The 16,765-nt window shown below is 50.7% G+C and overlaps 1 protein-coding gene across 1 annotated transcript in view; it reads left to right on the plus strand.

Moving 5' to 3' along the window:
* The first annotated feature begins 2,055 nt into the window (after positions 1 to 2,055).
* GLRX2 (glutaredoxin 2) overlaps positions 2,056 to 16,765 on the plus strand; it is a 37,080-nt gene continuing 22,370 nt past the window's right edge. The window contains exons 1-3 of the mRNA XM_075322028.1: positions 2,056 to 2,103; positions 12,450 to 12,527; positions 14,438 to 14,501. Of these exons, the coding sequence (XP_075178143.1) occupies positions 2,087 to 2,103; positions 12,450 to 12,527; positions 14,438 to 14,501 (159 nt within the window). The 5' untranslated portion in view covers positions 2,056 to 2,086. The remainder of the gene's footprint in view (positions 2,104 to 12,449; positions 12,528 to 14,437; positions 14,502 to 16,765) is intronic.

The following is a 16,765-nucleotide window of genomic DNA, read 5'->3' on the forward strand; positions in this document are numbered from 1 at the left end:
CGCTGACAGCGCGACTCCCTCAGTTGCTGCGTGGAGCTGATAGAGAGCGGCGGTATTCCACGGCCGCTCCTGTCAGCTTCATGTAGCAGAGCTGAAAGCGTCACGGGACCTCTGTGGATTACGTGGGACCTGGAGGGGTGTTTCGGGATTTTAATAAAATGGTGAAAGAGGGTGTTTTTTGTCCTTTATTCCAAATAAAGTATTTTTTTGGGTGTATGTGTTTATTTACTTTCACTTACAGGTTAATCATTGGGGTGTCTCATAGACACCTGCCATGATTAACCCCTTATTACCCCGATTGCCACCGCACCAGGGCAATTCGGGATGAGCCGGGTAGAGTCCCGGGACTGTCGCATCTAATGCATGCGGCAATTCCGGGCGGCTGTTGGCTGATATTGTTAGGCTGGGGGGCTCCCCATAACGTGGAGCTCCCCATCCTGAGAATACCAGCCTTCAGCCGTGTGGCTTTACCCTGGCTGGTATCAGAATTGGGGGTTACCGCACGCCGTTTTTTTTTAATTTATTTTACTGCAAGATATAGACCCCCCACCGGCGGCTGTGCTTGGTTGCAGTGAGACAGCTGTCACTCAGCGTGGGGGCGTGTCTGACTGCAACCAATCATGGGCGCCGGTGGGCTGGGAAAGCAGGGAATACGAGATTGAATAATGGGCGTCCGGCATTTTCAAATCAGGAGAAGCCGCCAGCAGTGTGACAGCCGTGCAGAGCCGCGCCGGTGATCGGTGAGAGTGTGAGAGAGGCTGGGGCCACACGGGGCACTAGTGCGATGCTCGCATAACACTCGGCTTGTGCTGGCAGCACAGCAGGAGCCGAGTGTCATGCTAGTATCCATGCGACTGTGGTCAGCCTGTGCGAGCTGACCACAGCTGCAGCGGGCGGGCTGGCATGGAGTAGGGGAAGGTGGGATTTATCTCCCTCTCTCCTCCGTAGCCGGCTATTGCGATTCTCGCTCTGCATGCAATGGTGCACCAGTGTACCGCGAGTGCAGTGCGATTTTTCTCTCGCCCCATTCACTTGAATGGGTGTGAGAGAGTCTCGCATTACAGTTGCAGCATGCTGCGATTGTTTTCTCGGTCCAATTAGGGCTGAGAAAATAATCGCTCATGTGCGCTGACACACAGGCTAGAATTGGTCCGAGTGGAATGCGATGTTTTATAGCACTCCACTCGCACCAATTTTCTTAGGCCAGAGAATCACTTCTGGGCATGCTCAGAAGTAAAAACCGAATCTGGTACATGCTTCTGGCGTTTGATGCATGCCACCGGGTTTGGCGTGCATAGACTTTCATTATGCACCATGCATTTTTTTATGAGACAAAAAACGTTGCATAAAACTTTCCATGCGGCCACCGCATTCATTAATTAAGCCGCATCTGGAAAAAGCCGGATGCAACGCAAGGTCATCAGGCACAATGCCGCGACAATACAAATCAATGGTGATAAAACGGATGCGGTACTGGATCCATTTTAACCGTTTTTTTCCGGATTGTGCCTGATGGGAAAAATGTGATGTGTGAAAGTAGCCTTAGGCAACCAGCTGCTCAAACTGAAGGAGGAGCCATAACCAAGGCACCCAGCTGTTAATAAAAATGAAAGCTCCCTTGGTTCCTGAGAACAGAGGGTTTTTAATCAGTAGTAAATTGCAAAGGTGCTTGTTACTTTCAATGTTACGTATTTCAGAAGGTGAGACACAAGCTCTATGTACTGTCCATCTCCTCTACTTCCCCTGTGTCCATGACCTGGATCTGTGCTGCCGACAAACTCATTGTAATAGATGAGTGCATAGACGCCGGTGCTGGGGAAGGTCACTGTGACCATTAGGGCTTTGTCTGTCCCTAGAGGACAAGAAAATAAAAGCCCTCACTACACGGGCATGCTGGGAAACCACAAGCCATAGAATCGACTGTCCGCGGTATCGGCCATGTTGTGGTAGACTCCTCCCATCCCTTGTACGGGTTTATCGCAAGAAACATGGCCGCCGGCTGCCGCTCCGACTGGACACTGGGTAAGACTTAATTCCCAGACAGTTTTTCCTCTTGTGTTTGGAGCAGTGCAGTCAGGTGACTGACATGCAGCGGCGACTGTGGTAGGTGCTGCGGGCGGCTGTCTGTGCTGCGCTAGGTGCTGCGGGCGGCTGTCCGTGCTGCGCTAGATGCTGCGCTAGATGCTGCAGGCGGCTGTCCGTGCTGCGCTAGGTGCTCCGGGCGGCTGTCCGTGCTGCGCTAGGTGCTCCGGGCGGCTGTCCGTGCTGCGCTAGGTGCTGCTGGCGGCTGTCCGTGCTGCGCTAGGTGCTGCGGGCGGCTGTCCGTGCTGCGCTAGGTGCTGCGGGCGGCTGTCCGTGCTGCGCTAGGTGCTGCGGGCGGCTGTCCGTGCTGCGCTAGGTGCTGCGCTAGATGCTGCAGGCGGCTGTCCGTGCTGCGCTAGGTGCTCCGGGCGGCTGTCCGTGCTGCGCTAGGTGCTCCGGGCGGCTGTCCGTGCTGCGCTAGGTGCTCCGGGCGGCTGTCCGTGCTGCGCTAGGTGCTGCGGGCGGCTGTCCGTGCTGCGCTAGGTGCTGCGGGCGGCTGTCCGTGCTGCGCTAGGTGCTGCGGGCGGCTGTCCGTGCTGCGCTAGGTGCTGCGGGCGGCTGTCCGTGCTGCGCTAGGTGCTGCGGGCGGCTGTCCGTGCTGCGCTAGGTGCTGCAGGCGGCTGTCCGTGCTGCGCTAGGTGCTGCTGGCGGCTGTCCGTGCTGTGCTAGGTGCTGCAGGCGGCTGTCCGTGCTGCGCTAGGTGCTGCGGGCGGCTGTCCGTGCTGCGCTAGGTGCTGCGGGCGGCTGTCCGTGCTGCGCTAGGTGCTGCAGGCGGCTGTCCGTGCTGCGCTAGGTGCTGCTGGCGGCTGTCCGTGCTGCGCTAGGTGCTGCTGGCGGCTGTCCGTGCTGCGCTAGGTGCTGCTGGCGGCTGTCCGTGCTGCGCTAGGTGCTGCGGGCGGCTGTCCGTGCTGCGCTAGGTGCTGCGGGCGGCTGTCCGTGCTGCGCTAGGTGCTGCGGGCGGCTGTCCGTGCTGCGCTAGGTGCTGCGGGCGGCTGTCCGTGCTGCGCTAGGTGCTGCGGGCGGCTGTCCGTGCTGCGCTAGGTGCTGCTGGCGGCTGTCCGTGCTGCGCTAGGTGCTGCAGGCGGCTGTCCGTGCTGCGCTAGGTGCTGCGGGCGGCTGTCCGTGCTGCGCTAGGTGCTGCGGGCGGCTGTCCGTGCTGCGCTAGATGCTGCAGGCGGCTGTCCGTGCTGCGCTAGGTGCTGCGGGCGGCTGTCCGTGCTGCGCTAGGTGCTGCGGGCGGCTGTCCGTGCTGCAGGGGGCTGTCCGTGCTGCGGGCGGCTGTCCGTGCTGCAGGGGGCTGTCCGTGCTGCGGGCGGCTGTCCGTGCTGCGCTAGGTGCTGCGGGCGGCTGTCCGTGCTGCGCTAGGTGCTGCGGGCGGCTGTCCGTGCTGTGCTAGGTGCTGCGGGCGGCTGTCCGTGCTGCGCTAGGTGCTGCGGGCGGCTGTCCGTGCTGCGCTAGGTGCTGCGGGCGGCTGTCCGTGCTGCGCTAGGTGCTGCAGGCGGCTGTCCGTGCTGCGCTAGGTGCTGCTGGCGGCTGTCCGTGCTGCGCTAGGTGCTGCGGGCGGCTGTCCGTGCTGCGCTAGGTGCTGCGGGCGGCTGTCCGTGCTGCGCTAGGTGCTGCGGGCGGCTGTCCGTGCTGCGCTAGGTGCTGCGGGCGGCTGTCCGTGCTGCAGGGGGCTGTCCGTGCTGCGGGCGGCTGTCCGTGCTGCAGGGGGCTGTCCGTGCTGCGGGCGGCTGTCCGTGCTGCGCTAGGTGCTGCGGGCGGCTGTCCGTGCTGCGCTAGGTGCTGCGGGCGGCTAGGTGTTGCGACAGGCGCTTTACCTGGCTCTTCCCTATTGCCCTGGTGTGGTGGCAATCATGGTAATACTTTCTGGTCTGATGTTAACTGTGAATTGACAGCTGGTATCAAGCACAAGTGTTAGTAATGGAGACGCGTCTATCAGATATCTCCATTACTAACCCAGTAGATGTAAAGAAAGAAACAGACACAATAAAAGATATTTTATTTATCACCCCCAACTCTAGCACTCATTCACCAATTTATTTTTTAAAAAAAAAGTTTTGATGTAATCCTACAAATCCAAAGACGTCCACAAAGGTGAACCTGAGAGGCATAAAAAAAGAAGGAAGACCGGACATAGCCCCTCGTTCGCCAATTTATTCTAAAAAGAACTGCCATGCAGCTCTGAAATAATCCACATGGAGGTCCCACGACGTTCTCCGCATGTGTAGAAAATTCAGAGAATAAGCCTCTTAGGCTGAAACAGTGGCCACCGCCGGGTCTCATGCTGCGCTCCGCGAGAACCACTGGCGACCATGACGAGAAGTGTTGTCATGAGGTTACAGCAGTTCACTGCTGCCGGGTCTCACTCTATCTTCTGTGTGACCCAGCCTCTGTGAACTGCAATAACCTCATGATGTCACTGCTGCTGCCGGCGGTTCTACCACTACCTGATAACATGGAGGTGTGAAGATCCCCATTGATCCTAATTAGTTTGTGTGTGAACGTGTCTCCGGTACATGTGAAAACGGGCACCTCATGGGATATCTTAATGCGCATGTTCCCCTTGGCAGTGCCCCCGAGCTTGGCAGTGCTTGCTCATCACTTGTATGTATTAATTATAAATGTAACATACACGTACAATAAATTAGAGTGCTGAGTACGTTCCGTACTGGTCAGGGCTGTTGTACTGGTTTTTTAATATAGTTAATTACTGGTTCTCCCCCACATTTTCATTAGCGCCTCTCACAGTAGGGTGTGCCGGCATGAAGTGAGCCATGCAGTGTGCGCTGTCACGTTAGGACTTGGTCACTTTATAACCTGCTGCTCGTCCACGGAGCTGTATAGTGGCTCCTTGCAGGCACCTTACACTTATTACTGAGAACTAGATTGGATCCTAACCTGGGATATTGAGGAAAAGGTTTCAGAAGACTGTTCTAATCTCCCAAGAGGGAAATCCACACAAGTCCTCAGCAGCAAACATACAGGTCCTGCACAGAGAGCCGATCTGACATACTGGCATAGAGAAAAGCTGCCGCCATACCCAGAGGTAAATTAAGACATGGTGCACCAGCTGCCGCTGCTTCCAGTTGGATGTGATTATGGCGCTGCCTTGTCTTTGCTGCGGTTCTGTTCTGTGGATGCAGCCACCGGTGCACAGCACACCTGTGTATGGCTACGACTAGGTCACTCCGAGAGTAGTGCTTTGGTCGTCGTGTAATACAGCCTGCTTTACAATAATGCTTGATATGCCGTGATTCTTATCTATGTTAAATTTCCCAGTTAGTGTAGTTTCACACTTGCGTTCAGCGGAGTCCGTCACTATGGAGAATAGCGTAGTCCGTTAACGCACTGCGCTATTCTCCATAGACTTGTATGGATGATGCACTGTAACGCAAGTGTCAGCGTTGCATCCGCCGAACGACGCAGCGTCGTTATTTTGACGTTGCGTCGGGCGGAAGGAACGCAGCATGTAACGTTTTTTTGAGCAGCGGAATCCTTTGGATTTCACTGCGCATGCTCTCTCTGGGTCCCTCCACCCGTAACCAGGGTGCACATCGGGTAACCAAGGAACCCTGGTTACGTGTGCCGGGAGCCCGACACGTCCCTGCTCGGCTCCGCCCCCTCCCCGCACTCCGTATGCGTGCGCGCGCGCGCGCACACACACACACACACACACACACACACACACACACACACACACACACACACACACACACACACACACACACACACACACACACACACACACACACACACACACACACACACACACACACACACCTGTCCCCGCGGCACTGACGTCCTCAGCCATGGCCCTGCTCGGCTCCACCCACCGCACTCCGCCCCCCGCACACAATGTCGGCGACCGAACAATCAGCTGATCACCCGGCGGCCGGCTACTGTGAGTGATCGGCTGATCACCCGGCGACCGGCTACTGTGAGTGAGCGGCTGATCACCCGGTGGCCGGCTAATGTTAGTGATCAGCTGATCACCCGGCGGCAGACTACTGTTAGCGATCAGCTGATCGTTCACAATAGTCTGCCGACGGTAAAACTGTAAAAAAAAACAAAATCAAAACGAATTGCGTTGTTTTGCAGCATCCGTTGCATCCGTTGTGCCACTATATGCAACACATCCGTTGCATCCGTCACACAACGCACTGCAAAGGATGCAGTTCCACGCAAGTGTGAAACTAGCCTTATAGTTGTGATGGGGCTGACTATGTTAGCAAGCTGGCACGGGTGGAGTTCTGGCCACATGCAGCCAGCCGTGGCATATAGCCTCAGTGTAAGGCTGAGTTCACACTATCATTTGAGAAAAAGGGTCTGGATATGCCAGTCAGGCTCTGGTCAGAGTGTGGTAAGAGGTTCATCACATTGGGATCCCTTTTTGTTGAAGCTCGAGAATTTAAAAAAATAAAAGAAAAGTTTCTCCACTATTTTGAGTCCGTGAAAATCCGACTGCACTCGTATGTCCTCTGAGTGTGGTCAGATTTTTTTTTCACGAACCCATATAAACACGAGGTCAAAATTGTTTTTACCCCTCGTTTAATGAAAGAAAAACCCACAATGGTCACAGAAATAACTTGAATATGACAAAAGTAATAATAACTAAAAAAAATCTATGAAAATGAACAAATGAAGGTCAGACATTGCTGCTTTTCTGCTTCCACAGAATTTAAAAAAAAAATTAAAACTCATGAAATAGGCCTGCACAGAAATGATGGCGCCCTCCTCCTCCTTAATATTTTGTTGCACAACCTTTTGAGGCAATCACTGCAATCACACGATTCCTGTAACTGTCAATGAGACTTGTGCAACTCTCGACAGGTATTTTGGCCACTCCTCAAGAGCAGACTGCTCCAGTTGTCTCATGTTTGAAGGTTGCCTTTTCCAGACGGCATGTTTCAGCTCTTTCCAAAGATGCTCAATAGGATTTAGGTCAGGGCTTATAGAAGGCCACTTCAGAATAGTCCAATGTTTTCCTCTTCCCCATTTTTGGGTGTTTTTAGCTTTGTGTTTTGAGTCATTATCCTGTTGCAAGACCCATGATCTGCGGCTGAGACCAAGCTTTCTGACACTGGGCTGCACCTTTCTCTCTAGAATTCCTTGATAGATTTGAGATTTCATTGTACCCTGCACAGATTCAAGACACAATGTGCCAGATGCAGCAAAGCAGCCCCAGAACATAAGAGCCTCCTCCATGTTTCACAGTAGGGACAGTGTTCTTTTTTTGATATGTTACATGTTTCCATCTGTGAGCATCGAGCTGATGTGCCTTGCCAAAAAGTTCAATTTTTGTCTCATCTCTAGATAGGACATTCTCCCAGAAGCTTTGTGGCTTGTCAACATGTAGTTTGGCAAATTCCAGTCTGACTTTTTTATGATTTGTTTTCAACAGTGGTGTCCTCCTTGGTTGTCTCCCATGAAGTCCACTTTTTCTCAAACAATGACGGATGGTGCGAGCTGACACTGATATTCCTTGAGCTTGAAGTTCACCTTTAATCTCTTTAGTAGTTTTTCTGGTCTCTTTTGTTACCATTCATATTATCCATCTCTTTGATTTGTCGTTAGTTTTCCTTCTGCAGCCTTATACAGGGAGGTTGGCTACAGTCCCATGGATCTTTAATTTCTGAATAATATGTGCAACTGTAGTCACAGGAACATCAAGCTGCTTGGAGATGGTCTGCTAACCTTTACCTTTAACATGCTTGTCTAAAATTTTCTTTCTAATCTCCAGAGACAACTCTTTACTTCGCTTCCTCTCGTCCATGTTGAGTGTGGTACACACCATGTCACCAAACAGCACAATGAGGCCGGTTTAAGACATCACACGCGTAGTTATGGTCATACGTGTGTCACGCGTGTCATCTCTGTTTGCATACGTGTCACACGTACTAGAGAAAACGGGTCTTTTAAATAAAAAGATTTTCTATATTTACCTGTATCCAGCGCTGTTTTCTTTGGCTCTGCTGCCTCCAGCTCCTGACCGCCGCTCATTATACTCATAGAGCATTCACCGCAGTGAGGAGCTGGAAGCCGGAGCATTGAGGGGATAGCGCTGGGTACAGCACCGCCGAGGTCAGCATTGCGGGGACAAGTGAGTATTCACAAAGCAAGCAGTGTGTGTGCAGTTACGTCCAGGAAGTCATTGGAGTTCCCAATAAACTCTGATGACATCCTCATGACACACCCACGCTACAGCGAATGTCAGGACAGTGACTTCACGGGGTCACCAGAGTTCATTGGGAACTCTGATGAGTACCCGATGCTGTCCCTGCGATGCTCTGGCTTCCAGGTCCTCACTGCACACACACACACACACACACACACACACACACACACACACACACACACACACACACACACACACACACACCATACACCTGTATACACTGAGCACATATGCACACACAGCAGACACACATGTATACACTGAGTACATATACACACAAATGTATACACACATAGCAGACACACATGGATACACCGAGAACATGCACATGCATGTATACACTGAACACAGACACACACATACTTAGATACTCACCTGTCCGCAGCGATGCGGTCCCCGGCAATGAAGTCCCCAGCACTGCTCCTGCTTCCAGCTCCACAGGGCACTGAATATTTAGTGAGTATAATGAGCGGCGGTCAGGAGCGGGAGGCAGCAGAGCCGAAGACGGCACCGCTGGATACAGGTAAATATAGAAAATCTTTTTATGTAAAAGACACGTGTTTTCTCCGGTACGTGTCACACGAATCACATCAGTGTGCGATCCGTGTGACACCCGTGGTGCCGTAGAAAAAACGTACATGTCTCCGTGTGTGTGTGCGTGCAGGGCCACGAGGGGGTCACACGATCCATGTGAAAACACAACCGTATGAGTACAGCATAGAATAACATGGGTACGTGTGGCATCCGTGTTAAAAACAGATATCACACGGACGTCTGAAACCGGCCTCAGTATCTGTCGCCCTATTTACAGGCCCAGTGACTGATTACAAGATTGGAGACACCTTTGATGCTAATTAGTGGACACTCCTTGATTTAGCATGTCCCTTTTGTCACATTATTTTCCGGGGCGCCATCATTTCTGTCCAGGCCTGTGTCATGAGTTTTTATTTTCTTTTAAATTTGGTGGAAGCTGTCAGCAATGTCTGACTTTCATTTGTTCGTTTTCGTAGATTTTTATTTATTATTATTTTTGTCAGATTCAAGTTATTTCTGTGACCACTGTGGGTTTTTCTGTCATTAAACGAGGGGTACCAACAATATTGACCACGTGTGTACTGGTCTATTGCAATTCAATTGATGGAGGCAAGTCATGCATGCTACAATTTTTTTTTTTTTTTTTTTTTATTTATATTTTTCCCTTGCATCACTTTCTTTTTCTAACCATGGGCATACCAGCAAATCCATCCAATCACCTATATCTCATAAAATCACTGACACAGGCTTGGTGGTCTTACTGTGCTAAGGCTGGGTGGAAAATCCTGCAGTCATGGCTGCTACCTGTGCACGCGCCTTGTGCAGCTCGTCTGCATTGTGGACAGGTCTAGGAGCTGCCTTTACATTACATGTAGCATTCTGATCTGTAAAATAGATATTAATGCTCCTTTTTTAGCTCCTGTGAACGGCTCCATTGAGTCTATATACAGTGAGCCAGGTCATATACAGTTCAGATTTGTTTTTTCATGCAAACTGTCGGTCCTTGTGGAAAAATGGTTACTGTTTGTAATGGATTCTCATGCTCTCCGCGTGAAGCCCGTGGTGCACGGACTGACTTCATGCTTGTCTGAGCGAGCTCTAAGGCTATGTGCGCACGTTGCGTTCTATTACGCAGCGTAAAATAGTCACTGCATGTGCGTCTCAGAACACAGCTGAAAAGCTGCGTTCTGAGACGCATTCGGCAGAACGCAACGTGCGCACATTCCTGCATAATTCATGCGTTCTGGATGCTTGCTCTGCCAATAGACAGAGTGGGAAAAGCATCCAGAGCGCACATTTTTGTCAGTGTGGTCCCACTCGGCTCTGCAGCATCCTCATTGCAGCAGAGCCGACTGGGACTGCACTGTCAAAAAGAGCACATGGCTGGCTGCGGGAGACAGCCGCGCGATCAGAATGAACTTCACCCGACTTCATTGTGATCGCGCCACTCTGTCCGTGTGCTGCTGCTTGATTTGCGGTCACAGGTGAAGGACTCGCCTGTGACTGCAAATCTGAGTGACTGCAGTGAGCCACGCGATCACCGGTGCCGTCACTCAGGTTACCTGCGGCCAGCTCGAGTCCTCCACCCGAGACCTGTGGCCGCGGGTAACCTGAGAGACGTCCCTGCACACATCCCGACATTACCACACACATCCTGACGTTACCGCCTACATCCCCGCACACATCCCGACATTACCTCCGACATCCCCGCACACATCCTGACATTACCGCTGACATCCCCGCACACATCTCGACATTACCTCCGACATCCCCGCACACATCCCGACATTACCTCCGACATCCCCGCACACATCCCGACATTACCTCCGACATCCCCGCACACATCCCGACATTATCTCCGACATCCCCGCACACATCCCGACATTACCGCCGACATCCCCGCACACATCCCGACATTACCGCCGACATCCCTGCACACATCCCGACATTACCGCCGACATCCCCGCACACATCCTGACAATACCTCCGACATCCCCGCACACATCCCGACATCCCCGCACACATCCCGACATCCCCGCACACATTCCGACACTACAGCCCTCTTCATCACCACACACACACCGGCATTACCTCAGTGACGTCCCCCCTGACAGCGCGACTCACTTCAGTTTCTGCATGGAGCGGACAGGAGCGGACAGGAGCGGCGGTGTTCTACGGCCGCTCCTGTCAGCTTCATGTAGCAGAGCTGGATGTGTCGCGGGACCTCGTGGATTACGCCGGACCTGGAGGGGTGTTTGGGGATTTTAATAAAGTGGTGAAAGAGGGTGGTTTTTGTCTTTTATTTCAAATAAAGGATTTTTCGGGTGTATGTGTTTATTTACTTTTACCAGGTTAATCATTGGGGTGTCTCATAGACGCCTGCAACGATTAACTAGGACTTAGTGGCAGCTATGGGCTGCTGCCATTAACTCCTTATTACCCAGATTGCCACCGCACCAGGGCAGTTCTGGATGAGCCGTGTACAGTCCCGGGACTGTCGCATCTAATTCATGCGGCAATTCCGGGTGGCTGCTGGTTGATATTTTTAGGCGGGGGGGCGCCCCATAACGTGGGGCTCCCCATCCTGAGAATACCAGCCTTCAGCCGTGTGGCTTTACCCTCGCTGGTATCAAAATTGGGGGGGGACCGTACGCCGTTTTTTTTTAAATTATTTATTTATTTTACTGCACCACATAGACCCGCCCACCGGCGGCTGTGATTGGTTGCAGTGGGACAGCTGTCACTCAGCATGGGGGCATGTCTGACTGCAACCAATCATAGGCGCCGGTGGGCGGGGGAAGCAGGGAATACGAGATTGAATAATGGGCGGCCGGCATTTTCAAAAGCAGGAGAAGCCGCCGGATCAGTGTGACAGCCGTGCAGCTGATCGGTGAGTATGAGAGAGGGGGGAGAGGGATAAACCGACAGAGAGAGAGACCGACCGACCGACAGGGAGACACAGAGACAGACAGACAGAGAGAGAGACCGACATTACAATCATTACGCACAAAAGAAGGGACATGTCACTTCTTAGAACGCGCGCTTCGGGCAGTAGCCGAAGCGCTGCGCTCTAATACGCCACGTGCGCACGGCTCCTGCATAATCTTCATAGATTATGCTGGGGACGCAGGACGCATGCCGTTATGCTGCGGTGCAGATCGCAGCGTAACTGAATGTAAATACGCAACGTGCGCACATAGCCTAAGGCCATGTACACACACTCAGGATTTACAGCAGAAAATTCAGATAGAAATTCTGATGTTTTGACAGGTAAAACGCTGTGTAAAATCCGCACATTTTCTATGTTTTTGTTGCAGATTTCTCCCCATTCATTAGAATGGGTGAAATCTGCAGCAAGAATTGACATCTGCAAGAAGTAAATAAGCAACGTTGCATGAGACTACAGGGAGCTCATTCACTTTGCTGGGATTAGGAAATCCTTCAGGTTTTGTGAAAAATCAAAAAAAAACTGCACAGATAAAAAGCGACAAAAAGCAGCATTTTTACTGCCTTCTTGCTATGGTTTTTCAGTTTTTTTTTCCAGTTGAGTTTTTTTATAGGATTTTTCAAAATGCTTGAAAAAATTAAAACTGTAAAGACTAATTACTTATTTATATATTTTGTTATTAATCATTCTATATTTTTTTCTCATTAGGACAGTTTGTTCATTGCCACTTAGAAAAGGTCCCTGTGATCCACCGTCAAAGAGATTAACAGCTTCATTAGCGTACAGGTAATGTAAAACGGGACCTTTTATTTAGCTAAAAAGGTCTAAATCTAAAGAACAAGAACATGTGTAGAGTAATAATTATATCACCTTATTGTCCAGGAGGCAAAACACTGTTGAGATTTGTGGATGAAAGGTTGAAAGTAACATGGCTGCTTTGATCCAAAAATCTCACCATGCCTGTCTCTTGGTTGTCTAGTATTGCTCCAAAGTGACACGTATAAACCCCAATATAGATGGACGGCCATAATGTGGACGCGAGGGCCCTGATCAGAGAGGGCCCTGATCAGAGAGGGCCCTGATCAGAGAGGGCCCTGATCAGAGAGGGCCCTGATCAGAGAGGGCCCTGATCAGAGAGGGCCCTGATCAGAGAGGGCCCTGATCAGAGAGGGCCCTAGTTAAAGGCAACCCTAGTCAGGGAGGGCCCGTGTCAGAGAGGGTCCGAGTCAGAGAGGGCTCTAGTTAGAGCCGAGTCAGAGAGAGCCTGAATCAGAGAGGGCTCTAGTTAGAGGCAGCTCTAGTCAGAGAGGGCTCTAGTTAGAGAGGGCCCGAGTTAGCGAGGATTCTAGTTAGATGCTGCCCTAATCAGTGAGGGCCCTAGTCAGAGAGGGTTCTAGTTAGAGGCGGCCCGAGTCAGAGAGGCGGCCCGAGTCAGAGAGGGCTCTAGTTAAAATGCAGAGTGGCTCATCATCCCCTGCAATCCCAGCTATGGCTGCAGTGCTCACAGGTATAATGTCACAGAATGGTTTACATTTTTCTTAATACGTCATCTGTTTTGGAGGGTTTTTTTTATCATTCTTTTTTTAAAACACTAAAAGCGGTAAACTGCCTGAACTTTTTCTATGTATTGACTCGTTCAAGACCAATATCTTACGTTTTTGATGGGTCTCAGTAGACTTGAATGACAGAGTGTGATCCACAAAAACGGATAAGAATAGGACACGCACGGAGTGTAATGGAACGGATACGCGGAGTTATTAGAGAACAAACAGAACAAACATTAAATTGGATTTGCTAAACGCTATTCATCGGTGTTCTGGGATTTTAAAAAATTGGACGGCACATGGATGAGGGAGACAGATGTGTGACTGTAATTGGGAAGAAAATGATGGAGATGACCGGGAGCCAGACAGCACTAGGAAAGAAACCGATAAGGAACTGAATGGTGACGGTTACTGGTTTATTACCTTGCCGGGGTAGACAAACCTTTTTAATAGCAGCTTACTATGTGCTATTTTCACAAGTATGCAGCTATGTTCATTCAGATGACTGAGTCCATTAAAGCATAAGCGTTGTATTAATTTTTACTTCATAAATCAATGAAAATAAGCAGCTTTATAATACATCTTGTCAGGGAAATTTGCTTCTTTCTTGGCCAGGATTGATCAGTCATTATCAAAATTCTTAGTTCTGAGGTAAAATCTGTATTCAGTGAAGACTTTCCCATTACTGAGATAGGAGATGGCGACTGATAAGATTCTATGAGGATGGGAGGAGCTAAAGGCAGAGGGAGGAGCTAGAGGCAGAGCTTCGCACCCGCCTCCTCTCCTATCGACATGGAATCTCGTCAGTAACTTTCTGTCCTCCCTCTGACTCTAGCGCCTCCCTCTGACTCTAGCGCCTCCCTCTGACTCTAGCGCCTCCTTTCTCCCTCTTCTATATACATAGAATCTCATCAATAACAGCCACCATCTTCGATCCCAGTAATGGGAAAGTCTTCACGAAATACATATTTTACAGATCTGTTTAAGATATATTACAAAGTTGCCTTTTTTCATTGATTTATTAAATACAAATTAAAATGACAGTTAAGTGTTATTGTCTCCTGCCTAGTTTCGTGACCTGATACTGGACACTTCTTCTGCTCTGTCTGATATTTCTTGTTCATAGTCTTCTATTCGTACCTTTATTTTCAGAATGGGAAACCTGTTCTCTAACTCCACAGATCTGCCACAATCTGAGGCTGTAAAATTAGTACAGGTAAGTGCCAGTACTTATACAGATCAAAGTAAGAAGCCTTTGTATCAGTAATATCAGTGTACATAACTGCTCAGCCAAAAAAAAACATCCACAGCATGGCGGATCCAACACACGTGACACCTGATGAAGGCTTGTGGAGCCGAAATGCGTTGTATGTTTTATCCTTATCTGACATAAATGTGTGTTGGCTTTGCTGTGCCGATTTCTTTTTGGCTGTTTCATGCATTTGTCCTGTTATTATATTTGAGCAGTACTGGGATTACTACACTGGCAGATTAATTTACTTTGAGCTTTTCACAGAAGGTGAGAGCCTCATATACTCCACCGATTGCCGTTATATAATACTACGCTCACAGTGTTGCTTTTTTGTCTTTTTTCAGAACCATTACTAAGGGGGTATTTGTGCACCCACAGTTCTGCCATAGTAACATTATATCTGAAAATATTAGTTTACACAAGAGTGAATGTAGCGCGATACAAACAGTGAGAACATGCTACAGGGTCACAAATTGCTGCTTATGTGTCAATATCCCGGCCGTGAACCTGTCACCAGGTATTTCCCATATAAAGTGTCTTCTCTCTGCCCTGCCAAGGACAAAGCAAAGTAATGTAATGCGCATGTGCGGGAAAAGACCAAAGAAAGAACCCCTGCGCATGCACAATACTACACTTCGCTCTGCCCTCAGGAGCGCAGTACAGGACAGTGTGGATGACATAGGACTCATAATCCACACTAAGCAAGAAAAGATGAGGCACTGGATGAAGACTGGCGGCATCCATCTTACTCGAGTGGACTGCCCTGTAGGTGAGTATAATAAAAGCTGTTTTCTCTGATGCCTCATTGGGGGACACAGGACCATGGGTGTTATGCTGCCTATCCATAGGAGGACACTAAGTAGATGCAAAAGCATAGCTCCTCCTCTGCAGTATACACCCCCTGGCCGGGCCAGGCAACCTCAGTTGTAGCTTAGTGTCTGTAGGAGGCACATCTTCCAAGGTTTTGTTATTTTTTGAGGGCAACAGGTTTCCTTTTGGGACCGATCTCCCAATACCATCAACAGGCGGGAACGCGGAGTGCTGCCTCCATGTACCCCCTCCTGCGACGCTGGATCCTGGGCTGCATCTCACTGGACAACGGGTCCCACAGACACCGATTTTCCAGAGCCCAGGGCAGAAGCACAATTCCTCAGCCCCTCTTTGCAGGCTCTGAGTTGAACATTGCACTGTGTGACCGGACAGCAGGCTGACTCTGCTATTCCCACTGCCTGGACTGAGGCAGTGTTTAAGGTGAGATTTCCCCTGACTGGTTTCCCAGACAAAGGGAGAAAAGACGGTGCAGAAAGTACCTTGCTGATTGCAAGGAGGAGAGCCCCAGGGATCCTGAACACAGTGTTAATTTTTTCCCTAGCTGCGTGCTGGCTGGAGGAGGGGAGAAGTCCTCGCTGTTTGCTGAGAATCTGCACAGATAATTTACCGGTGGCAGGGGAAGGGCCCAGAGCTCAGGAACTCACACTGTTTATTTGCTCTGTTTATTTGCTCCAGCTGCGTGCTCTGATTGCAGGAAAGCCGGCAGAGATTATCCTTCGGTGACAAGCTGTCTGCTGACTGGAGGGAGATGTCACAGAAGCTCCCCTTCCCGCCGTTTTTTGCTACCGACAGCAGGGGGGCACACTGACTTATTCTTGGCGCTCTTTTAGCGCAAAGCCCCCCCCCCCCTCCCAGGAAAGCGTGCGCAGATCTCCACAGAGCTTACTCCTTCCTGAGGACGCAGGGCCATCGGCTGATTATGGTGAGGTACTTGCTTCACTTGTAGCTCTGCTGACCATTGCTCCCCTCCTGGCATACTCCTATTAGGAACATGCAGAATTCTAAGGGCACTAAGAGCGCTAAGGCTCACATAGTCTACTATTCAGCCTGCACTGCTTGCCACGCTGAGCTACCACGAAAACACACCTCTTCTCTCTGTGGTTCCTGTGCCCCTATAGCCCCCCAAGACCCCCCTGCCACCACCGCCGCAACCGTCAGCCCAGAGCCTAGGGCTCCCAGCCCACCGGAATGGTCACAGTTTCTGTCCCAATCCATGGAAAAACTGTCACAGAACCTGGTTCTGGCTATGCAATGTCGTCCTCCACACCCTTCTGGGCCCCTGGACGGAACGCAGCCTGAGGATACCCCTATGGAGGATCCTTCTGAGGTAATCCGGGCACATGCTTCACCGGTTGCAGGGATCAGGAAAAGAGCACACGGCCGGGTGTCTCCAGCAC

The sequence above is a fragment of the Anomaloglossus baeobatrachus genome, chromosome 8, assembly GCF_048569485.1.
Source record: "Anomaloglossus baeobatrachus isolate aAnoBae1 chromosome 8, aAnoBae1.hap1, whole genome shotgun sequence".
Lineage (NCBI taxonomy): Eukaryota > Metazoa > Chordata > Amphibia > Anura > Aromobatidae > Anomaloglossus > Anomaloglossus baeobatrachus.